At 47.2% G+C, this 25,872-nt stretch overlaps 1 protein-coding gene across 3 annotated transcripts in view; it reads right to left on the bottom strand.

The window, feature by feature from the left end:
- Nucleotides 1–25,872, bottom strand: part of PAK5 (p21 (RAC1) activated kinase 5) — a 195,159-nt gene that overhangs the window by 148,582 nt on the left and 20,705 nt on the right. For all 3 annotated transcript variants that reach the window (XM_048501101.1, XM_048501091.1, XM_048501111.1), the window contains exon 2: nucleotides 778–865. In XM_048501101.1, coding sequence (XP_048357058.1) covers nucleotides 778–831 — 54 coding nt within the window. In that variant the 5' untranslated portion in view covers nucleotides 832–865. The remainder of the gene's footprint in view (nucleotides 1–777; nucleotides 866–25,872) is intronic.

The raw sequence follows: 25,872 nt of genomic DNA on the forward strand, positions 1-25,872 counted from the left end.
TTTTGGCAATCTTTTCCTGGGTTTTATAAGAAATATATGAACGGCTGTGCAGCAGCCAGCAAACTACTGGTAGCTCACAGGGCCTTTCCCCACTTACCTTAAGCCCTGTGCTACTTGAGGAGAGTAGCGCGGGGTCCCCCGGCACTCCCCACGACAGGGGCAACGACAGCGCAGCCGCCCCGATGCTGCCGCTGTCACGCCCCCTGAGCGCGCAGCATCCCAGGCGCTCTTCTTAATGGCGCCTTTTGATGACCCTGCCGCCCGGGCACGTGCCTGGAATGCCACGCACTGAGAGCAGCGCGCAGCATAGGGGGGATCGAAGAGAGTGGGGAAAGGCCCACAAACTACTTGTTGATCTATGTAGTTGGATTAGACTAGGCCAGCAAAAAGCACAACAAATCCCAGGACACCTTAATATCTGTGCTGTTTCATGTGCATTTATAAAGGCACATTAAAAAGTTTCCTACAAAAAGGAACTTCCTATTAGCGTCGCTGAGTATAAACGGAAATTTTGTATTCTTGTCTCCACTGATGGTTTCCTCCAAACCAGCACCAATTTCAAACATCTCAGATGCACATCTGGCTTTTCTTGAATGCTCTGCAAACATCTGTGCAGGGACAGAGTTGCCCCACTGAAAACTGCCAACACTGGAAATGGTGTGAATTCTCCTATTTCAGGTTCCTGCATTATAAAACTTTGTGTGGTCCAAAATCCGCACAACCATGTTCTTCTCCAAGACCTTCTTAGAAACCAAGGGACAAAAGCATCCGACTTACCTTGTTCAACCAAAAGGCAAGCGTTTCAAGATCCCTGCTCTCGATCTCCTGCATCCATGCTTTAGGATCACTTCCGAAGTGGTTGAATCTGAAAGGAAGGATAAACCACCACAATATTACATGGGGGGAAATCAAAGAGGAGTCAACACAGCAGTGGGGTCTTGGGTACATCTCAACTGTGTATCTTTTCGAGGGGATCATCCGTTCCATCAATGTTGACAGCAAGTAAGGAGAACGCAGATCCCTAGGTCATACAGAACATTTTTATATTTCCATGTTGCTTACAGACACCCATCTTGAGGCCCAGTTCTATGTAACAGCACTCAAAATACACTGCAGGATGGTCTGTGTAACAAAGTAAACAGTGACTTTATAGCTATGGCTTTTAATTTCACAACTTTAATGTCTTTTTATATCTCTCCCCCTTTTAAGTTTTCTATCCATTTCATAGAATCCTAGAGTTGGAAGAGACCCCAAGGGTAGGCTGACCAGACGTCCCACTTTTGGCGGGACAGTCCCACCTTCAAACAATTTGTCCTGTGTCCCACGGGTTATTACAATTGTCCCGATTTTTGGGAGGCTGCCGCACTGCCTTCTGGGGCTTAGGGCAGTAGTCGCTTGCCAGCAGAGTCAGTTGCCGTTAAGCCTTGCCGCTTCCCGCCTCTATCACAGGGCGGGAAATGGCAGTGCCTCTGTGAAGGCAAAGTGTGTTCTATGCGGCTCTGCCAACATGCTGCCAGCTACCCCCCGGCCCGGTTTACAAAGGTGACCATCTGGTCACCTTACCCAAGGGCCATCAAGTCCAACCGCCCTGCAATGCAGGAACACATAATCAAAGGCTTCAAAGCACTCCTGACACATGGCCATCCAGCCTCTGTTGAAAAACCTCCAAAGGAGGAGACTCCACCACACTCCGAGGTAGTGCATTCCACCGGCGAACAGCCCTTACTGTCAGGAAGTTTTTCCTGATGTTTAGGTGGAATCTCTTTTCCTTCACCATGACTCCTAGTCCTACTCTCTGGAGCAGCAGAAAACAAGCTTGCTCTCTCACCAACATGACATCCCTTCAAATATCAAAACATGGCTATCATGTCACCTCTTCACCTTCTCTTCACCAAACTAAAAATACCCTGCTCCCTAAGCACTTATGCTTACTGTTTTAATACATGTTAAGTTCTATCCTTTCTGTCATTTACAGTATGCTGGCCTATGGCGGTAATAAAGATTCGATTTGATTTGAAGGAGAACATGGATGCGGCTAGATTTTTTCATTTCAGAATTTGAGTCATAGGGCGTTTTCCCACTTACCTTTTGCTGCGCGCGAGTAGCGCGGATCCCCGCCTCACTACAGGTGGGCGGGCGCATGCTGTGCCTCACGATGCTGTTGCTGTCGCACCCCTCAGTGGCAAGATCTTTCCGCGTATTTTGCAACGGCGCTTTGATGACCCCACGAGCGCTGGAGTCGCGGGGGAAGCAGGGGCTGCTGGTTGCTGACAGCTACGGAGAGAAGCGCGAGCAAAGCCGAGGCAAGATAGGTGTTCCAGACAGGGGGAGGGTGGGATATGAATATAAATAATAAACAAATGCATATTGCACAATCGATCAAATGGTCATTTCTGTTCTTTGCAATGAAAAATACACTTCCCAGTGTAACTCTCCACCCCTCATCCCAGGCAGTGTCAGAGGGCAGCCATATTGGTCTGCAAGAGAAGAGCTAGATTTGAGTCCGGGACCCTCTTAAACACCAATAAGATTTGGGGGAGATTTGGGGAATAATCTTGCAAGAGCCAAAGTGCTCCTCATCGGATATCTGACAAAGGCAGCTTTGATTTGGAAAGCTCATACCCTGAAAATCTTGTTGGTTCCTAAGGTGCAACTGGACTTGAACCTTGCTTCTTATCCAAGGTATTTTCTCTCCCCCATTCCAGGCCAATTGGAGGAACCATTCTGGTTCTATCAGTTACTAAAACTCTCACTTGCACACTGGGGTCTAGTGTCATTTTAAAACAAACACACTTCCCTTTCTGGTGAACAGGCAGAGGTATGTGAAGGAAAAGAGATTTGAGAGCCAGCGTGGTGTAGTGGTTAAGAGCAGGTGGATTCTAATCTGGAGAACTGGGTTTGATTCCCCACTCCTCCACCTGAGTGACTGAGATTTATCTGGTGAACCAAATGTGTTTCTGCACTCCTACATTCCTGCTGGGTGACCTTGTGCTAGTCACCGTTGTCTCAGGACCCCTACCACCTCACAAAGTGTCTGTTGTGGGGAGAGGAAGGGAAAGGAGCTTGTAAGCCACCTTGAGTCTCCTTACAGGAGAGAAAGGCGGGATGTAAATCCAAACTCCTCTTCCTCCTCCTCTTCCTCCTCTTCTTCTTCTTCTTGAGTTTGTTTTTCTCCTTTTGTCAAAACTGTGTTGGCAGTTTCAGCAAGGAGCTGGATTTGGACGAGTGCTTTGGGAGACATGCCCAGATCGGGGGCTGTCCTGACACCCATGCTCTACATGGCAGGAGAGACAATGCAGAGGCTGGTGCCTGGGTGGAATCCATCAACCTGCCATCAGGCGTAGTCTTCCCCTTGCCTAGCAAGCGGGCTGTGGCAGAGATGGAGGAGTATATCAGCCAACAGGGTGGTCACCTGATAGTGGGATCTACAGTCCCATGTTATACCAAGGCTCTGTCAGCTGCTGTTAATAATAAAGTTGTTGCCAATTTTACTCCAACAAAGGTTGTCTATGGGGCTTTCCCCACTGACAGAGTGGAACTACCTAGGTTCGCCTCAGTGAATCCCGACTGCCACCGAGCTCAACATTGTTTTGTCTCAGTTTCGCCCTCAGAACTGGGCGACATCCTTGTCGTGATTATGAACTACAAGCACTTTTCTGCCGGAACAAGGTTGATACCGCTTCGGCTTCGGCAGAAGCATCGAAACGACACATCCATTCAACCAATCACAAGCCGCTTTTGTGGCATGCGCAGAACAGGAGAGTCGTGGCGGGCAGAAAGCACATGTAACTGTAAACTGTAAACTGTAAAACCGTAAAGCACAGCCTCCCGCTTCCGCCACAGAACATTGCCGCCAATCACGATCGAGGAGCTTAAACAGGCACCAAGATGATCCGGCCCACTTAGCTCGGTTCCAGGGGGCCAACTCAGTTGCTGTGGGGACAGCCTGGAATCGCCCTCCACTGAAGGGAACCGAGTCGACCATAGCTCCCTTCTGTAGTGGGGAAAGCCCCTACGAGGGATTCCACATGGAACAAAAACAGTGGTGTGAAAACGGTGTAAGCCCTTTTACACCATTTTCACACTGCTGTTTTTGGCCCATGCGGAATCCTTCTATGTCTTAACTGTGTGGGGATATATTATCTGTCTGTCTGTCTGTCTGTCTGTCTGTCTGTCTGTCTGTCTGTCTGTCTGTCTGTATGTATGTATGTACACACATATACACATATATATACACACACGTATATAATATACATATATATATACACATAATTACACACACACACATATATACATACACACATACATACACACACTTTCACACTACTATTACATTAATGCACAGCAAAAATATGAAATACAGAAGAAAACACCCCAAACAATTAAAACATCACTCATACAATAAATAGACTCAACCTATTATGACCAACTAAACTATAACCAACCATAACCCCAAATAATGACTTCCCCCTATCTCACTGTTGGACGCTAATCTATTCTAGGTTCATTCATCTATTGAAAAGGAAACAATTTATCAATTACGCACTGTAACATTACTAATATTCTAATTCAATCTGCCGTTTTCTTTTAAATCTCAAATCCTGCAATTATTTCTCTTCTACCAATTTTTTCCAAGAGATAGTCCGCAAAAAAGGTTTCCAGTGTTCTGCAATTTTTTTCTATATTACTGTCTCTTAATAAAGTTGTTGATTTTGCTATTTCTGAATATTCTGTTATTCTCTGTATCCAGCCTTCCTCTCCCCGCAGTGGTGGGATCCAAATAATTTAACAACCGGTTCCGGAGGTAAGATTAAAATAATTTAACAACTGGTTGTTTACAAGCACCGTTTTAACAACCGGTTCTGCCGAAGTGGTACGAACCGGCTGAATCACACCACTGCCCCCCCCCCCCTTTAATGCTGGGCTCACAGACAAACACACTCACCTTTCTGTGTGACCAGGCAGAGATTTGAATTCTAGTTTCCTTCTCCATCCATCATGACTTCTTTTAAATACAAAGCAGCACAGCCAACAAAACCTGTAACCAGGCCACAATGTCCTAAACAGGATCCTGCTTAGTACACTTTGGCCTGGTTACAGTTTTTGTTTGGTTGTGTTGATTTGATACGGGAGTGTAGCCTTTACCCTCCCTCTTATTTTGGTTGCTTTTAAATACAGTCACTGCATCACAGAGAGCTCCGATCCGGAATGGTCGGTTCTCTCTTGTAAAACGGAAACCTAATTCTTGAACTCACAAAGCTGCCTTCAGGAGAGGCCGAGAAATGGAAAATCAAGGTCGGAATTTGACCAGCAACTGTTCCAGGTTTCGGACAGTCGTCTTTTCACACCAGCTGTCACCTAATCCTTTTAAAGCGGAGATGCTTGGGACGGAAGCTGGGGCTTTCTGCAGGCAAAGGGGTTGCTCCCACTGAGCTACGGGCTGTTCCTCCCCACTGATCCAATTTCATTCCTTCTTCATCCCCTGATTAGTCATGATTGCGAAAGCCCAAGTGTATTGGGAAGAGCTTCACAGAAACACAGGCCCCTTCCGCACCTGCAGAATAATGCACTTTCTATCCACTTTCAGTGCACTTTGCAGCTGTGCGGAATAGCAAAATCCACTTGCAAACAATTGTGAAGGTGGATTGAAAGTGCATTATTCTTTCTGCATGTGCGGAATGGGCGATAGAGCTGGAAGGGACTTTAAAGGTCATCCAGTTGAACCCCCTGCACCATGCAGGAGATCCACAATTACTCCCAACTTCCCCAGTGACTCCTGTTCTTCACCCAAAGAAAGGTTTTAAAAACCCCTCCAAAATCTCTGGCCAATTTGACCTGGAAATACATTCCTTCCGGACCCCGAAGTGGCGACTGGCATTACTCTGGGCGTGTAAGAACCAGCCACAAGAGGTAATAACAGACTCCTCCCTCCCTGCCCTCCTTCTCATGATCTGGTTGAGTTCACAGAATCAACCTTGCTGTCAGACAGCCAGATGCATGAGAGCCGGCGGGGTGCAGTGCTTAAGAGCAGGTGGATTCTAATCTGGAGAAGTGGGTTTGATTCCCCACTCCTCCACCTGAGCGGCAGAGGCTTATCTGATGAACCAGATGTGTTTCTACATTCCTGCTGGGTGACCTTGGGCTAGTCACAGTTCCTCGGAAATCTCTCAGCCCCACCTACCTCACCAGGTGTCTGTTGTGTGGAGAGGAAGGGAAAGGAGCTGGTAAGCCACCGTGAGCCTCTTTACAGGAGAGAAAGGTGGGGTATAAATCCAAATTCTTCTTCTCTTCAAAATTTCCAAAGGAGGAGAGCCCATCACCTTCTGAAGAAGCCTTATCCACTGAGGGATTGCTCTAATGGTTAGGAAGTTCTTTCTAAAGCTTAGCTAAAAACTTTTTCTGATTTAATTTCAGCCCGTTGGTTCTGGTCCAACCTTCTGGAGCAACAGAAAACAGCTCCATGCCATCTGCTATGGTCACAGGTGTCAAACCTGCGCCCCTCCAGATGTTATGGACTACAGTTCCCATCATCCCCTGCCAGCATGGAGGGCTGCGAGTTGACACCTATGCATGTAACAGCCTTTAAATACTTGAAGATGGCCATCATATCGCTTCTCCATCACCTCTTCTCTAAACATACCCAGCTCCTTCAACCTTTCCTCATACAACTTGGCCTCTAGACCCCTCACCATCTTTACAGCCCTTCTTAGCATACCAGCTAGATTCAAGTACAGCAGAAACACAGAGCAGTCTGTGCAGTCACAAATTCTGGTCAAACAAGGTTTCTCTGTGGTCATCTAGTCCAGCCTGAGATACAAAGCAGGAAATTCACCATCACTCCCCACCCACTCCCCCAGTGACTCCTGTTCTATTCCCAGAGGAAGGTGAAAAACCTCCACGATCTCCGGCCAATCTAGCCTGGAGGAAAATTCCTTCCTGATCCCGAAGTGGCAACCTACATTACCCTGGGCAGGTAAGAAAGGGCCACGCGAGCCCAGCACTGACGCAACCCTTCCTGCCCTCCTTCTCATGATCTGTCTAAGTCAGGGATCTTCAAACTATGGCCCTCCAGATGTTCATAGACTACAATTCCCATGAGTCCTACAACTTGGCCATGCTGGCAGGGGCTGATGGGAATTGTAGTCCATGAACATCTGGAGGGCCACAGTTTGAAGACACCTGGTCTAAGTACTCAGAATCAGCATTGTTATCAGAGGGTCACCCAGCCTCTGCTTCAAACCCTCCAGAGGAAGAGAACCCACCACTTCCCAAGGGAACCTGTTCTATTGAGGAACTGGTCCATCTGTCAGGAAGTTCTTCCAAGAGTTTAGCCAAAACCTTTTTTTTTTTATTTAATTTCAACTCATTGACTCAGGCCTGACCTCCTGGAGCAACAGAAAACAATTCTGCACCATCCTTTGTATGCCAGCCCTTTGAGTACTTGAAGATGGCTATCCTGTCACCTCTCAGTCATCTCCTCTCCAGGCTAAACATACCCAGCTCCTTCAACCTTTCCTCGTATCACTTGGTCTCTAGAGCCCTCACCATCTTCGCTGCCCTCCTCTGGACATGGTCCACCTTTTGTCTACATCTGTATTAAATGGTGGTACCCAAAACACAACACTCGAGGTGAGCTCTAGCCAGAGCGGTGTAAAGAAATGCCATCACTTCATGTGATCCAGACATTATACTTGGGCGGATGCAGCCCAAAATTGCATTTGCCTTTTAAGCTAATGCATCACCCTGCTGGCTTGATCTCAGTGTATGTCTGGTCTATTAAGACTTTTAGGTCCCTTCCGCGTGCAGTGCTGCCCAGAGGCATGGCTGGGCCAAATTGTGCTCAGTGTGCAGTGTTTTTTCCACCCCCCCATGCCCCCCCGTGAATTTGTGAGCCCCAAGGTCTTTTAAGAACTGTAGTTCCTCAGGCAGTTTTTCCCCCTGAACTATAAATAGGCCGCTTTTTTTCAGCCTCAAAAGTACTAAAAAAAGAAAAGGAACGTAGGTAAGTGTGGGAAGGGGGGCGGGGTGTGTGTGCCGTGAGGGGTGCCGCTGGGGGCACGGGGAAAAGGAGAAGGGGCCGGGGGTGATTTTTCACCACCCCGCCTCCTTGGCGTTCCGCCACTGGTGCTGCCAAGAGAAATCTCCCCCATCCTATAATTATGCATTTGGTGTTCATTCATTCATTCATTCATTCATTCATTCATTCATTCATTCATTCATTCTACTTGTATACTGCCCTCCCCCGGAGGGCTCAGGGCGGTGAACAACAAGTTAAACAAAAATACATAGATAGAGCACAGATAAAAACAGTAAATATCGAATTAATTAGTAAAAATTATGGCTCTATACTCCTTAAAAGCAAACCCCATTAAAATGCAGCATCCAAATACCAAGCGCAGCAGATGGCGACCTGCTATCAAATCCCCTAAAAGAGGGGGGGGGGCGGCAGAGTCCACTGATGTTATGGGGGGGCTATTAGCGGCCGGCCTCCCCAAAGGCCCGGTGGAACAGCTCAGTCTTGCAGACCCTGCGGTACTCATGAAGATTCTGCATCAGAATGCTCCACAGCTAAGGAAGAATGTGTCCTCAACATGATACAGAAGCCCTGTTGAATGGATACTCATTTCCAGCCACAAGAAGACGCCTGATACCATTACCTCCCCTGATTATCTTACTCCAGACACTCCCTTCTGTAACTAACTTCTTCTGGCCAACTTACAATGCATTCTATTTTTTCTCAAACAATCCATCCGGACCGCTCCCAAAGGTTGTCCTGACACCCCCAGAAACATCCTACCATCCAAAGGGCCAATCGCCCAGGGCCACTGACACCTTTCCATCTTTGTCACTGTGCCCGGCACGTTGTCCCTGGAACCAAACGCTGGCCATTGGGCTCTGAACCCTGGATCTTCATGTCACGATCAGGTCGTATTACCCCTACATCCCAGACCCCTTTCTATTCCAAATCTATTTTCCAACCTATCTATGTCTTAGGACAGTGGTGGCGAACCTTTGGCACTCCAGATGTTATGGACTACAATTCCCATCAGCCCCTGCCAACTGGCCATGCTGGCAGGGGCTGATGGGAATTGTAGTCCATAACATCTGGAGTGCCAAAGGTTCGCCACCACGGTCTTAGGAACTCTGTGTGTACACTTTTGCTGGACCGAACCAAGTGATTGTAAATCCCTTATCCCTACAATAAGGATTATCAAATTTACATTACATTCCTCTCTGTGGATTTTCTTCCGAGAGCTGATCTTTGAATACACTGGTATGAAAGATTTCTTACCCAGCCTCTAGCAACATTAATAAGCAGTCTGCTCTAAGCTAACACTCCCCACCATATAGAGAGATTGTGTCTCCACCCTGGGAAACAGAGAGGAAGGCAGGATAGAATTCCAAACTTCTTCTTCTCTGCTTAGCTTGAAAACACACTTGCTTGCTCTCTACCAATGGGCATCATTTTCTCACAAGTGCATTCTCATGTCATATAGCCTCTTGGCAGGGGGAAATACGATATAAGGGTTATTAACCTTTGGCCTTATGTCCACGTGGATGAGATTTCTGCATAAGCATTTACAGATACAGGCAGAGTCTCACAAGGTAAAAAGATAGAAGAAGAAGAGTTGGATTTATAGCCCCCCTTTCTTTCCTGTAAAGGTCTTACAATCTCCTTTCCCTCCCCCCCCCCCCACAACAAACACCCTGTGAGGTGGGTGGGGCTGAGAGAGCTCCGAAGAACTGTGACTAGCCCAAGGTCACCCAGCTGGCGTGCGTTGGAGTGCACAAGCTAATCAGGTTCTCCGGATAAGCCTCCACAGCTCAAGCGGCAGAGCAGGGAATCAAACCCGGTTCCCCAGATTAGAGTGCACCTGCTCGTAACCACTATACCGCGCTGGCTGATGAGAACATCGGGGCCATTCAGTCTGAACCTCCACCGCATTCAGCACAAACACGTTTCATGAAAGAATGGGGCTCTAAACACAGGTCTCCCCCATCTTTGCATTGAAATTCTCAGCCAACCTACTTGTTGCTCAGTTTTTAAAATTATTTATTTAGTGCATTTCTACCCTTTCTGCAAGCAGCTCAAGGTGGTATGCACAGTTCTCAAATTCTCCCCTTGATCTTCACAACAACCCTGTAGCAACGGAGAGGCTCGGCGAGGCTGAGTGGTCCAAGATCAGCCAGCAAGCTTCCACGACACAACAGAGATTTGGACCTGGGCCTAACTTTCTAACCACAAGGCCAGTGATGGTGAACCTTTTCGAGACCGAGTGCCCAAACTGCAACCCAAAACCCACTTATTTATCGCAAAGTGCCAACACCACAATTTAACCCGAATACTGAGGTTTTAGTTTAGAAAAAACGGTTGGCTCCGAGGCATGCGTTACTCAGGAGTAGGTTTGGTGGTAGTCGGTGGCTTTGCTTTGAAGCAACCGTGCAACTCTTCCAATGGGCGAATCATGACCCTAGGAGGGTTTACTCAGAAGCAAGCCCCATTGCCAGCAACCGAGCTTACTCCCTGATAAAGGATCGTGCTTTAGTTCTTCACATGAAAATCAGTGGGGCTTAACAGCGCTTAACAGGGTTACCTGCACTGCTTCCCCAAAACTAGGTCTTAGGTTTAATGCTAATAATCGAGCCCAGCAGCCCAGGCCAGCCTAGATGTGTGTGTGTGGGACTCTGTTTGTGCGTGCCCACAGAGAGGGCTCTGAGTGCCACCTCTGGCACCCGTGCCATAGGTTCACCACCACTGCACTAGGCTGTACACGGTCTTCCTGAAATCCGACTAGTCTTTGGGTGGGATTTTAATGTCTAAAAGCAGCAAAAAGCCTAACTTTGTTTGGAAGAAAACGTGCAGCCAAATGTTAAGAAATTCTGTCATTGCCCCAAGTTCTTTCTGTTAACTGCTCAGCTGCAAAAACAGAAAGGACCTCTCTGCCAAATACACAACCTCTGCCTTTTTATTGTGCAGCCTGCCTTATCGCTGTCGCAGTTGGGCTTCTGCCCGTTCACATGCCATGTGCTTCCTGGCACAGAACTCCCCTCAACTTGCTGTTCACGGGACGCGCTGTTCTGCTAGGGAAGCCACCATGGCAACCGAGTAAAAAATTCCTCCCTTGTTCTCTCTGCCACTTCAATATTTATTATTTGCATTGTTCTTGTCTTCTAACTGCTCAGATATGTGCAGTAAACCTTGCCTTGGCTTGGCAAAGATTTTAGGGCTTGCCAGAAGGAGATACAAGCCAGTGCCAATTTGATGCTAGAAGATAATGTTCTGATCTGGTAAGCAGGAGGAGGAGGAAGAGGAGGAGAAGGAGAAGGAGAAGAGGAGCAAGAGGAGGAGCAGGAGCCGGAGCCGGAGCAGGAGGAGGAGGAAGAGGAGGAGGAGGAGGAGGAGGAGGAAGAGGAGGAGGAGAGGAGCAGGAGGAGGAAGAGTTTGAATTTATACCCCACCTTTTCTCCACCTTTAAAGAGACTCAAAGCGGCTTACAAACAGCTTCCCTTCCTTTCCCCACAACAGGCACCTCATGAGGTAGGTGAGGCTGAGAGAGTTCTCTGAGACTGGGACTCAGGCTAGCCCAGGAATCCCAGGTGCCTAGGATAAACATTCAGGTTCTATCAGTTTCACCAGCATGGCCAATTGGCCATGCTGATAGAGGCTGATGGGAATTGTAGTTCCTGAACATCTGGAGAGCCGCAGGTTCCCTACCCCTGGGCTAGCCCAAGGTCATCCAGCAGGCTCCACGTGGAGGAGTGGGGAAACAAATCTAGTTCACCAGATTAGCATCTCCTGCTCATGTGGAGGCATGGGGAATCAAACCCAGTTCTCCTGATTAGCCACTACACCACTCTGGCTCTCAACAGATCTAGGAGGAGCTGTAGATAGTCTATACCAGGGGTGTCAAACTCGCGGCCCTCCAGATGTTCAGGAACTACAATTCCCATCAGTCCTCCCAACATGAGCATTGGCTATACTGGCAAGGGCTGATGGGAATTGTAGTTCATGCACAAGTGGAGGGCCACGAGTTTGACACCTGTGGTCTATACCAATGATGCCACGTGCTTTTTCCCCAAAGGAAAGCGGTACCGGTACTTGTAATTGGGAGGACGTCCTTCAGAAAAGCCCAGCAGGCATTGCCTGAATCTGCAGGAAGGGCCCAATTAGAAACAGCTGCTTCCACTGGAGAAGGACAATAGGTTGGCAACCTCTTTAATGTTTGGATGAACTTCCCCACATTTGGTGACGGTACCCAGTCCCTACTTCAGCCATTTTGTTATGGCATCCTTTGCCTGGTCTCAAAACGCCAAAAGTGACCTAGATGCTCAACAAGGTTGAGGACCTCTGACATATTGGTCCCCTCACCTCCTGTTATCATCATAACACGGACATGTAGAAAAATAGAAGTGGAAAAGACCTCCATGGTCATCTAGTCCAACCCCCTGAACAATGCAAGAAAATCACAACGACCTTTCTCCCCTCCCCCCATCACCCAGTAACTCCTGGTCTATGCGGAGAAGGAAAAAACCCTCCAGGATCCCTGACCAATCTGGTCTTGAAGAAAATTCCTTCCTGACCTCCAAGAGGCACACAACATTACTCCAGGAATGTTAGAATGGGCCCCAGTGGTACCAAGATTCCCCAGTAAGTTTCATGGCAGAATGGGGCTCTAAACACAGGTCTCCCCCATCTGAATCCAACAGTCCAGAGAACCCCAACCTCTGAAGAGAAAGGGAAGGTATAAGGGGGGGGGGACCTGTTTGAGATTTTTGAGTTGAAACTTACTACTTGATTGTTTGTATGCTTTTGGACTTTGCCCATGAACTCAGCTAATCTTGCACTCCACCCTTGAATAGGTAGCACTGCACGGTGCAAAAACGAACAAACAAAAGGCAATGATTGATGGCTGAAAAGATGTGAAGGCAAGATGAAGGAATGAATAGCAAGCGATCCCAGGCTTCCCTCAAGTCAGTCTCCACAGTGACCATGAGGGATACATGTTTCTTCTCCAGAAACTTAGGTGTTGGTGCTCAAACAGAACAAAAGCTGGAACAAACTACAAAGGTGGAAGAGCAGTGATAGAGGAGCAAAGATGCTTGGTGTGGAATGGCAAGTGAAGCAGCTTCCCAGGGAAAGTTGAGGCAATCCAATCGAGAGCTCACCTTTAGGGGAACCAGATATTTCCTGGCAACTGGCGGGGAAGTCGAGGAGGACTTGCTGGCAGCAAAGTTAGGTTGAGGCCTTTGGCATCTGCAATATGATGACACCATTTTTGGCATGCACCGGAAGTGACATCATCATGTCACCATCAACCACGGGGATGCTCTAGTATTTGGCTAAAACTCTAAGGTAGAAGCCACTTACCCTAGAGTTTTGTCAAAATACCAGAGAATCCCCACGGTCATTGTCACTGTGATGCGGTCACTTCGGGTGCACAGTGTGATGAAGTCACTTCAGGTGCACAACAGCAGATCTTACTGGCAGAAAATTTAGGCTGAGGCCTCTGACATCCAGTTTTGATCAGGTTTCCAACTCCACAGAGAGCCAGAGTGGTGTAATGGTTAAGAGCTGGTGCATTCTAATCTGAAGAACCGAGTCTGATTCCCCGCTCTGCCGCTTGAGCTGTGGAGGCTTATCTGGTGAACCAGATTACCTTGTGCACTCCAACATGTGCCAGCTGGGTGACCTTGGGCTAGTCACAGTTCTTCAAAGCTCTCTCAGCCCCACCAGCCTCACAGGATGTGAGGGTGGGGGAGAAAAAGGAAAGGAGTTTTTAAGCCCCTTTGAGTCGTCGTCGCCGCCGCTGCCGCCTCCTCCTCCTCCTTCTGCTGTCTGTTTTACCTTTATTTCCCACCAAGCCTTACCTTAGATTTCACCACAATGCCCTCATCAGAGGGTCTGTTAAAATTATTCTCACCTCAAAGCACCTGTAGTCATGTACTTATGGTCCGGGCTAACTCTTTGGAACCTGAGCTTCAGGAGGATAGTATTTGCAGGCATATATGCTTCAAAATGGCCATTTCTAAATGTCTTCATCCCAGCCCCTTCTTTGAAGAGGAAGCCATATTTTCTGACCAGGCACTGGCAAGCCGAGATGCTTTCTGCATCCGTCACACATACTGATCGCATGATGCTGTCTCTACATTTGTGGATTATGCTCTCCAAACATGCTCAGCTGTTAGAAGAGGGCCTCCACGTCAGCACAAACTACAAAGGAAGGGATATGTAGACACCCCGGAAAATGACTAGGGCTTAAGGATATATAGCGGTCAGCATTTGTGTGTCGGTGTATTACTTCCGCCTGATGGTCAAGAATTCCTCCTACGCTTTGCCCACGTTGCCGTTTCTTGGTACATGGCTAATGTGGTTCTCGTGACTTGAACATACAGGAGCATTTGCAAGAGGACGTAATCAAGCTTTCAGATCTCAATGCTGTTTTTTTTAAATTTAACTGGGAGAGCTGCCATGACCCTAGAGACACCGTCGCTAGTTTCTTTACCTAAGCCTTAGTTATACCCTTAGATAGAATGGGCTTAATTGTTTTTGTATAGTATTCTGTGGGAAGGAATCTTAGTTAGACCCTGTCCCTTTAAGAAGCCCTCTAGAGCAGGGGTCGGTAACCCGCGGCTCTTTCGTCCTCGTATTGTGGCTCCGCAGCAGCGACACCAACGACGGCATGTTGCACTTGGGATGCAGCGAGCGCGCCTCCTTCCCCGCCCCCTCCTTCCCTCCCTCCAGCGTCCTTTCCCCTCCTTCCCTTGTCTGGCGCTTGGGATGGAGAGGAAAGGATGCTCAAGGAAGGAAGGAAGGAAGGAGGTTTGCTCGTCGCGTCCCAACTGCAACTTGCCGTTGTTGGCGTCACTGCCGTTGTCTATCCTGCCCTCTTGGCTGAAGGCAGGGCTTGGGGAGGCCAGGGGAGGGGGCGGGGCTTGGGGAGGCAGGGCCAAATGGCTCTTTGGGTGCTAAAGGTTGCCGACCCCTGCTCTAGAGGCAAAAGCATCACCGTATCTTTATTAGCTTGTAGTCCTTTCGTTTTGCAATCTTTTTTAAATTTCAGGTGTCTGGGGAAGGCTGGAGACAGCAATATCTCAGACGTATAAGGTGTGAGAGAGCCACAGTATTTGAGTTATCAGGTTCCAACAGAATTGAAGGAAAAATAGAGTCCAGATAGAGAGCACCGGGAGGACTCAGAAGAAGAGGCAAGCAGCACCTACTTTCCAAGAAGCAGTTAAGGAAGAATTGGTGCCTGCAAGCTCTTCAAATAATCTCCAATTGTTTCCAGCAATTTAAGTATTCTGTATTAGACTACATGGGAGGAGTCCTAAACTTTCAATACTATTAAACTGTTTTTTGAACTGTTTGCTCATTTGTCGATGAGTCTTACAGTGTTCTGGCCAAGTGCAAGGCACTTGATTTAAGGGGGACAGAACAAGGACAGAATAGGATTCTCTGGAGTTATATTATTGTGCTACGTAAAGAGCAGTACAAAAAAATTGAACAAGAAATCATCTTAAAGCCTGACCATTACTGTATGGATCTGCACGGCTACTAACTGGACACGTATAGATATCCCTACAATTTCCTGATGGTTATATAAAATTTGGAAGGTGGCATATCTGATCAAATTAACTTATCATTCAAGGTTTCAGTTCAATAGCAGTTTATATGTGGGAAGATTTCTGAAAAGATGGACTTTCTTTAGAATGTTCTGCAGATATCAAGAGGGCATTCATCGTTACGTTTTCTATGAATCACTATAGTCTCCTTATCTCACGAAGGAAGAGGAGGAGTTTGGATTTATACCCCAGCTTTCTCTCCTGTAAAGAGACTCAAGGTGGCTTGCAAACTCCTTTCCCCACAACAGCCACCTTGTGAGGTAGGTGGGGCTGAGAGAATTCTGAAGAACTCTAGCCCACGAAGTGACCAAGGTCACCCAGCAGGAATGTAAGAGTGCGGAAACACATCTGGTTCACCAGATAAGCCTCTGCCACTCAGGTGGAGGAGTGGGGAATCAAACCTGGTTCTCCAGATTAGAGTCCACCTGCTCTTAACCACTACACCACGCTGGCTCTCTTTGGCCCCTTCCACACTCGCAAAATAATGCGTTTTCAAACCACTTTCACAACTGTTTGCAAGTGGATTTTGCTATTCCGCACAGCTTCAAAGAGCACTGAAAGCAGTTTGAAAGTGCATTATTCTGCATGTGCGGAATGAGCCTTTGTGAAACAAAAGAAAAAGTCAAAACAAAAACTACAAAGAAAGTCTGTACATTTTCCTGTCCTTCACTCTCAGCGGCTTCAATTTTGGTCCCATTCATGGAGCACCCATCAGTATCCCCAAAAGCTTTTCAGATAAAGTGCAACATGCTCTCACCAACTCGAAAAGAGACAGGATAGCAATAAGCCAGGAGTCACCAAAAACGTGTAAATACTTTTCCTGGGAGGCCCTCCGAACTGAATATGCAGTGAGCCTTTTATGTTCTGAATTCTATTTTGCTTACAGAATGTTTTCCATTCCAACACTGAGCCTGACACAAAAGAAATATTTCCCAGCAAACAGGAAGAGAGGCATCAAAGGATTCCTCCACCCACCCATACAGAGATCTAACCTGATTTCTTCTGTGAGTTCCATCCAGAGAAATCTGATCTGCTTATCTCATTGATACGTTTGCACGGGAAAAGAAAAGCAACCACACCTTATGCTAAATCTTTTGTCACTGAAATATGTGATTATCGTCTAGATAAATAATTGATTGATAATAAAACAGGTGCATCGAAGGATACACTTGATGTGTGGTAATTATATTTTCAAGCAAGCTCTGAAGGCCAAACTTAACTCTAAATCTCTATTAACAGGCAACAAATCCAGCATCTTAGTAACTGTTTTAATTAGCTGACAAAGAAAAACCTTATGCAATTAGAGTTGACCCGCAAATTATGATCTCATGAGTACAGGAAAACACAAAATCAGCAAAAAAAAAAAACCTTTTAAGATAATAATCAAATACTGCTACATCCCAACCCGAATGGTTACAATGTACAGTAGTTTCCACCCTTGTGATTAGCCATGTTGAACAGAGGAAGCTATCCTAGACAGAAGCTATCGTAGACTTTCGGTGTATAATATGAACTCAATATTTTAAATTCAATTCACGGATATCTCACCCTTCCTCCAAGTCTGAGCACACAGTTCTCTCCTCCTTGCTTCATCTGGACAACAACCCTGTGAGGCAGGCTGAGAAATATCAACTGACCCACGGTCAACCAATAAACTTCATGACCAAGTGGAGCCTGAACCGTGGTCTCATGGACCCTAGCGTGACTCTAAAGATTATACAACATTAGCAGAAATTCTCCAGACTCTTACACAAATTACCTCCATAAAACTCGGTGCTCCGTATTGGTTTTTAAAAACAAAACCCCTATGACACTAGGAATGGAACCCAGGATTTTCTACACTCTTAGGCCGTTTCCCCACTTTTAAAATGACGTCGGTTTCGTCTGGTCCAGGACCTTTTTAGCATGAGGGTCGTGTTCCCCGGGCTTCCCCACTGCCCCGTGCTCTGCGCGGGGTCATCAAAAGGCGAAGTTTTGAGCAGCGGCAGAATAACCCGTGCTGAGGGGGCGCAAGAGCAGCAGAGTCAGGGCGGCTGCGTTGTCGCTGCCCCTGTAGTGGGGAGTGCAGTTGGACCCCGCGCTACTCGACGAGAGTAGCGCACAGCAAATGGTGAGTGGGGAAATGGCCTTCTCTACCAGCAAACTGCACTACTTCCTTTTTCACCGCAGCTACTCTGTCAAGTGCAAAACAAAAAAGGCAACATAGAATAAGCTCTGTGCATGCTGAACTCCCTTTGGCCATTGCCTCCCACCTCCCCCCACCCCAAACAAAGCCCTTCTTCCGCCCCTTCCACCCCCACCCCCCACCCCGGAACTCAAGGTGGACGGCGGAGGGCCGGGCAAAAACCCATGCCCCCCTTCCACTCTTCCTGGAACACAAGCCAGGCTGCAAAGGGCATGGCAGAGGGTGGAAGAGGATGGGGTGGTTTTTGCCGGGCACTCCAAGGCTTGCCTTGAGTTCCAGGGGGGTAGAAGGGGCTGTGGGGTGTTCTGCCCCCTTTCACCCCCTGCTAGGTCCTCTGTGGCTAAGGCTCATTCCACACATGCAGAATAATGCACTTTCAAACTGCTTTCAGTGCTCTTTGAAGCTGTGCGGAATAGCAAAATCCACTTGCCAACAGTTGTGAAAGTGGTTTGAAAACGCATTATTTTGCGTGTGCGGAAGGGGCCTAAGTTTCAATTCAGAGGAGGGTCTGGCCGAAAGCCCCCCACTCCCTTCCATTCCCAAACTCACCCTCCCCAACCCCTGCCCACTTCTTGCCACCCTCCCCAACCCCTAGCCACCGCTTCCCACCCACCTCCACCCCTACCCACACTTTTCAACCCTCCCCCATCTTAACACTCACCTTGCTGCCCTTCCCATCGCAACAAAGCCACTCCTCTCCTCCCTCCCTGTTTCCTCACCTTCCTCCCTAACCCAAACTAATCCTCTCCCACCCCGAGCCACACCCAGGTAAGTGGCGCGTCGCAAGGCTGTGGTAGTCGCTGCTACAGTCCCAGTACAGCCCACAGCGGGGGGAGATGCTTCCTCTTCGACCCTTTCCTATGGCCAATTGCATCTCCCTCGCAATGGGCTTTGCTGCTAGTATCAAATGTAACAACAAAAGGCAACCACAGGCAAACAAACAGAAAGCCAGCTATCAACTGTTTCACAAGCTTCATCAGCATTTGCCAGTGAAAACCGCTAAGTTGGTTTGCTAAATTCGTGGCATGGCACTGCGATTCATTTCTAAAGGAGAAACTGAGGAAGAAGATACTCCAAAGGCCACCGGGCCTTTGGAGTATCCAGCCGCTGATGTGGTGCCCCCCCCCCCACTGCTCTTTACCCTGGCACTCTTACATCAGAGCCCCTCAATATTGAGGGGCCTACCATCCCCCCCCCTTTTGGGGGGTAGGTTTTAATTGGGGTTTGGATGCCTCTTGTTTATTTGTTAACTGTTAGCCGCTGGTTATATGAATTTTAAGATATATTATTGATGGAGCCTATGTATTGTATGTATAGGATTTGCTCCTGTTAATGTTTTGAACTATGTTGTTCACCGTCCGGAGCCCCTCGGGGATCGGGCGGTATAGAAATTGAAGTAATAAATAAAATAAATAAATAAATAAGACTAGATAGACGTCAAACAGGAAAAAAAATCATAATCATGATGAACACGGACAAAAGGCAAAAGGTTTTCTTGAGAGATATGAAGAGCACCTGGAGACAGAGGATTTAGTTAATCCGGGCCAAGGTGGACACCATCAGGAAGAAATAAAAGACTCCAAGGGAATGGGTGAAAGTAAATACCTGGAATACAATATGTTCAATAAATGCCTGACTTCTCATCATTTGAGAAAACGAAAACAGAATCTGTTTGCAAGGGAAAAAAAGGATTATAAAATATTTGAACCATGAATCCCTAGAATTTATTTCCACAAGATTGAAAAGGTGTCATACATTAAATCATGTTTTGAATGTAAACTGATATTAAGCAAACAAGGGAGATATGTGGGAGTGGAAAATAATTTGTTGGGGAATAAAACTATGGTGCTGGTGGTGTATGCACCAAAGGAAGACAAAACAGATTTTTACAGACAGCCTTTAGAGAAACTGACAGATCTTTCATGTGAAAGTTGATACAGGATGGGGCACTAGAATCAGAGGTGGGATCCAGCAGGTTCTCACCAGTTCCCGAGAGTGGGTTACTAATTATTTGTGTGTGCCGAGAGGGGGTTACTAATTGGGTCTGCTTTTCCGTTAGAAATTCCATTAGGTCCAAAAATCATAAAGTCCTGTTGTTTCCTATGTGGCTGGTTAGCGAAGGTAGAAAACGGGATAATTCTCCCTGTTGGGCTGTTTTAAAAACATGTTTTAGTAATATGGTGAAGTTCCTTGTTTAAGGAAAGTATCCTTCTTTTGATTTCTAGAAACAAAATTATTTGAAACTATTAAGTATTTGACAGGCAGTCAATTAGAGGAGAAGTAGTTGTTTCTGTTGGCAGTAGACGATAGGACTTGCTATAATGAGTTTAAATTATGGACAGAAAGATACCAGTTGGAAATTAGGAACTTTTTTTTTACAGTAAGAGTTTTTTACAGTAACAGAGAAATTATGAATGCCCCGCCCCCGGAATGCCCGGCCACGCCCCTGTCGTGCCCCACCCAGTCCCATTGGTGCTATGCCACTGTTTGAATCCCACCACCATGGGAACCTGTTACTAAAATTTTTGGATCCCACCACTGACTAGAATGTGCTGTGACTGCCACAAATGGACACAACTTCAGCAAGAAGTATTAAAAGCACACAAGGTAAACTCCCAAAAGTATTTTTTTTTTTTTGCCATGGTGGATATTTTTGGCTGAATGAATGTTTGGAGACACAAAAAAAGCAAAAATTAGAGAATACACATATTCTTCAGATAGACACAACCATTTTTCACAAATTGATATGATTTGGGGCTCAAAGGACCCGGCCTCTAAGGTAACGAAAGTACAGATTTTGCCAAAGACTTTTTTCAGACCACAATCCAGTAAGTTGGGAGCGTCAAAACAAAATTAACACATTCAGTTGAAATGAGACTTTACTACGAAAGGATACAATGGTTCAGAATCAGATGTTGTGGGTTTTCTGGGCTGTGTGGCCCTGGGCTGGTAGCTTTTGGTGCTAACATTTCATCCACATCTATGGCTAGCATCTTCATTGGCAGATGTGCTTCCCTTTGTGACACAGTCATGTGACATCTCTCCATGACATGCCTCACAGGGTGTTTGTTGTGCGGGGGGGGGGGGGGGGAAAGGAGTTTGTAAGCCCCTTTAAGTCGCCTTACAGGAGAGAAAGGGGGGGATATAAATCCGGAATCTTCTTCTCCTTTATTATTTCAATTGTGTTTACGTGTGTATCATTTTGTAGGAAAGTGGAAACAACACTCGCAGGCCTGTTCCACAAGTGTAATTGCAGCTGAGCGGGGGAATTGTAAGTAACCTATCATTTTGAGCCGCTGCAAGATTCTCTGTAGTTTACTCTTTTTACAATAATTCATGATGTTTAGTGCCTCGCCCAGATACTTGGGCCAGTGTGAAAGTGCTCATGAAATCATTCGACGCCGGAGATGGCAGACCATTTAAAAGACTAACTTTTCATAACCTTGTAAGCCGTGACCCTGTAAGCACAGGTCCTTCACGCATCCTTCAAGCAACCTTTAAGCATTCGTTTGAGCCTTTACTGGCATTCCTGTTGTGACGTTGTTTTTGATATTGTATATTTGGTTTCAGTTCTTGTCGGAGACTTCATATCCAGTTTAGATTTGCTTGTCAACGACTGGAGAATGATACTTTTTGGAAACTTTGTGGTTGTATAAGACTGCTTGTGTGATTGTTTGAATAACAGGACTGTTGTACTTAAAGCAATATTGATGCAGTTTCCTTTCTGTATACCACTCAGATTTTGGCAACTCTGCTCCCTACCCACGATGGGACTGTCTTGCCTCCTATGGCATTCCTGTTGACGTAAAGGATTTTGGCAGGGCTCAGGGGCTGCAGCAGAAAGCAGGGTAGAAGAGGAGCCAGCATGGCATAGCGCAGTGTTAGCGAACCTTTTCGAGTCCGAGTGCCCAAATTGTAACCCAAAACCCACTTATTTATCGCAAAATGCCAACATGGCAATTTAACCTGAATACTGAGGTTTTAGTTTAGGAAAAGAACGGTTGGTTCCGAGGCCTGCATTACACGGGAGTAAGCTTGGTGGTAGTCGGTGGCTTTGCTTTGAAGCAACCGTGCAACTCTTCCAACGGATGAGTCACGACCCTAGGAGGGTTTACTCAGAAGCAAGCCCCATTGCCAGCAACTGAGCTTACTCCCAGGTAAAGGAACTGAACTGAGCAACTGAGCTTACTCCCAGGTAAAGGAACTGAGCAACTGAGCTTACTCCCAGGTAAAGGGTTTAACAGCGCTTCACAAGGTTACCTACACTGCTTCCCCAAAACTAGGTCTTAGGTTTAGTGCTAATAATCGAGCCCAGCAGCCCAGGCCAGCCTAGATGTGGGGTGGGGAGTGCAACTCTGTTTGCACGTGCCCACAGAGAGGGGTCTGAGTGCCACCTCTGGCACCCGTGCCATAGGTTCACCACCACTGGACCACGATCTGCAGTCCCAGGTTCGAAATCCTTCCCCTTCCTGGAAGTCATTGAGTCAGCCACTCAATCTCACCCCAACATAACTCACTGGGTGGTTGCTGTAAAGAGAGAAACAGGCGGTGAGCAGAGCTATAAACCTCCTAGTGAGCATAAAACTTTACATAAGTCAATAAAAGTCCAATAAAACGACATGCCGGTGATTTTAACAAGTGAAAAATGAAAACGCGCCTGCCCTTTTTTTAATCAACTATATAAGGTAAAATTCAATGGCGGAGTAGCCACAAGCAACCGACCGCCCCTCAAATGAGGGGAGGGACTTCTTGGCACAGCGGGGGTCATGACTCACAGTTAAGTGACCCCCAAATCACCTTCTCCGAAACTAACCACTGAGATTGCTGCTCATCTGGAATCCAGCTTCAGCCGAGCTTGCACAAGGGAGGGAGGGATTCTATTTATACCCAGAAACATTCTGCAGGGAAAGAAATCATTCCTCAGCTGACATGTTTTGCTCATCTCTAAATTATTTATAATTGTCTCGGAAGTCAATATACACCAGCTCGCTCGCTCTCTCTCTCTCGCTCTCTCTCTCTCTCAGCCTTCTTTTATGTTTGAATCCTGAACGTTGGAACAGGACTGTATGTGTTCGAAGGGCGGGTTTATCGATACTTTCTCCCAATCGACTCTATTCTTCCATGCCAAAATTGCCTGCCGCCAATGGAAGCCAGGTCTCTCTGATGGAGTCAGGGCTCTACCTTATGTTTTTGGTTCTGCCCTTTCAAAAGAACTCCAGAATTGACCCGGCGGCTGCTGCCTGTCGCCCCTCTGCGTGCTAATAAGACACCCCTGCTTGAAGACCTCATGACCTCATCTGCACATGTATATATACAAAGGAAAGAAGACTCAAATCCTGGATCTCAGATGCTCAGACTTGCACCTGCCTTCTTCAGAATATGGACAACTCTTGGGAGTTATTTGAACAAACTATAGGATCAGATGACGATGTGGACACAATTCCTTGTCTTCCAGTGATTCTGGGTCTTTCTAGAAGGATTCTGAACATTAGCCAGTGACTACAAAAATGCAAATTGCTGTTCAGACAAAGAGTTATATGTATGATACATTCATCCAATAGCTTTGAGCATTTTTCAGAGCATTGGGAGTACCTCGGAAAGCCAGCGTGGTGTAATAGGCTCCTTCCGCACATGCAGAATAATGCACTTTCAAACTGCTTTCAGTGCTCTTTGAAGCTGTGCGGAATAGCAAAATCCACTTGCAAACAGTTGTGAAAGTGGTTTGAAAATGTATTATTTTGCCTGTGCGGAAGGGGCCGTAGTTAGGCAAAGGTAGACTCTAATCCAGAGAACCAGGTTTGATTCCCCACTCCTCCACATCAAGACACTGAGTGGCCTTGGGCTAGTCACAGTTCTCTCAGAACTCTCCCAGTCTCATCTACCTTACAAGGTGTCTGTTGCGGGGAGAGGAAGGGAAAAGGCATTTGCAAGGAGCAGAAGTGGCATAGTGGTTAAGAGCACGTGCATTCTAATCTGGAGGAACTGGGTTTGATTCCCTGCTCTGCTACTTGAGCTGTAGAGGCTTATCTGGGGAATTCAGATTAGCCTGTGCACTCTAACACACGCCAGCTGGGTGACCTTGGGCTAGTCACAGTTTCTCGGAGCTCTCTCAGCCCCACCCACCTCACAGGGTGTTTGTTGGAGGGGGGAGGGGCAAGGAGATTGTAAGCCCCTACAGGAGAGAAAGGGGGGATGTAAATCCAAACTACTCCTCCTCCTCCTCCTCCTCTTCTTCTTCCAGGACAGCAGGACAGAAATCCAAATTCCTCCTCCTCTTCTTCTTCCTCCACACTACTGCACCAGACAGTTTTGGCAAAATCCTAAAACTTTGTCCCAAGGTAATGATACCGGAAATGACATCACACATCAAAGTGACACCTATCTCTCCCCGCTCCCACCCCCACTCTTCCTGCACTGCTCACCGCGCCTGGCATTCACAGTCAACCCTAGAAAAGTTGCATCTGGCCTTTTGGGGACACCGACACACTGCCCACGCCCGAGCAACACTGTTTAAAACCCAAACACACATGGCCTGCAATAACAGTACGCAGGAAAAGAAAACTATCAGCCGCTACATCTCCCCACTCTTCCGCCAGCCCCGACCCCGCCTACACATCACTTTGTTTTGGTGTCAAAAGTTTCTGTTTACACACACAATAAATGAGATGGTGGGGAAGGGGGAAACGTTAGAACGGTAAGTAGCGAGGCGCTTCCGTATGAATGCCAAATTAATGCCTAATTGTGGATGCAAATACTCTTCCCAAACATCCTGTGAATCCAATTTATATGTGCAACCAGGTATGCAAAAGCCCTCTTACACGCAATACTGGCTATGTAAGCAGAACGCTTATCTGCCTGAGCAAATGATAACTTCGCTCAGGTCTCCCACTGCCAGCTCCAAACGGAACGACAAGGCGGCCCAAAGCAAGCGTCTGCCAGAACCGACATCTAACCAGACACAGCAAGTTTGCTCAAACCAAACGCCAATGCCTTTCAGACCTACTGATCTCAGAGAGCCAGCGTGGTGTAGTGGTTAAGAGCAGGTGCATTCTAATCTGGGGAACTGGGTTTGATTCCCCGCTCTGCTGCTTGAGCTGTGGAGGCTTATCTGGTGAACCAGGCAACTAGAATAGCTTGTGCGCTCCAGCACCTGCCAGCTGGGTGACCTTGGGTTAGTCACAGTTCTTTGGAGCTCTCTCAGCTCCACCCACCTCACAGGGTGTTTCTTGTGGCTGGGGGGGGAGGGGGGAGGAAGGGAGGGAAAGGAGATTGAAAGTCCCTTTGAGTCTCCTTACAGAAGAAAAAGGAGGGGTATAAGTCCAAACTCCTCCTCCTCCTTCTTCTTGGTCACCCCTTTTAATATGCACCCTCCTTCTCAATCAAGGAGCCCGTAGCCTGGTGTATTGTAAGCCGTCCAGAGCCCTTTGGGGGTAGGGCAAGGTATTAATTATTTTATTTATTTATTTGATTAATTATTTAATAAAATAAAATAAAATAAATATGTGCCCACTTACACTTGATCTTAGCCAAAAGTAAAGTGACCAGATTTTTTGTATTAGAAGGCGGGGCGCGCGCACCCGCAGCACCACACTGCCTTTTGCGGCGGCGCTCTCCAGTCAGGGAACAGGGAAGCGCCCCAGAAGGTGCCTTCTGGGGCGCTTCCCTGTTTCCTGACCGGGGAGCGCCGCCGCAAAAGGCAGTGTGCTGCTGCAGACCATTGTCCGTAATCGGGACAATGGCATAAGCCCGGCGGGATGCGGGACACTCTACACAAAAGCGTGAGTGTCCCGCAAAAATCGGGAAGGATGGTCACCGTAGTCAAAAGGCCGAGAAGCGATAATCAGAGTGAGGACATAATACACTACACACTTCATTGCCCATTTTATTCTGCTATCCGTAACAAATATATCAATGATATCCTGTCAGGCCTGACAGGCAGCAAGGAGGAGAAAGTTTGCTTTCTGATGGCTGATGTGTATGCTGAGGTTACATCCAAAGTAGCGATATTTATGTTTCTAGCAGCAAAAATCAGAGAAAGTTCAACTGAGGTTCAAACCGCAAAAGCT

The sequence above is a fragment of the Sphaerodactylus townsendi genome, linkage group LG01 (assembly GCF_021028975.2).
Source record: "Sphaerodactylus townsendi isolate TG3544 linkage group LG01, MPM_Stown_v2.3, whole genome shotgun sequence".
Lineage (NCBI taxonomy): Eukaryota > Metazoa > Chordata > Lepidosauria > Squamata > Sphaerodactylidae > Sphaerodactylus > Sphaerodactylus townsendi.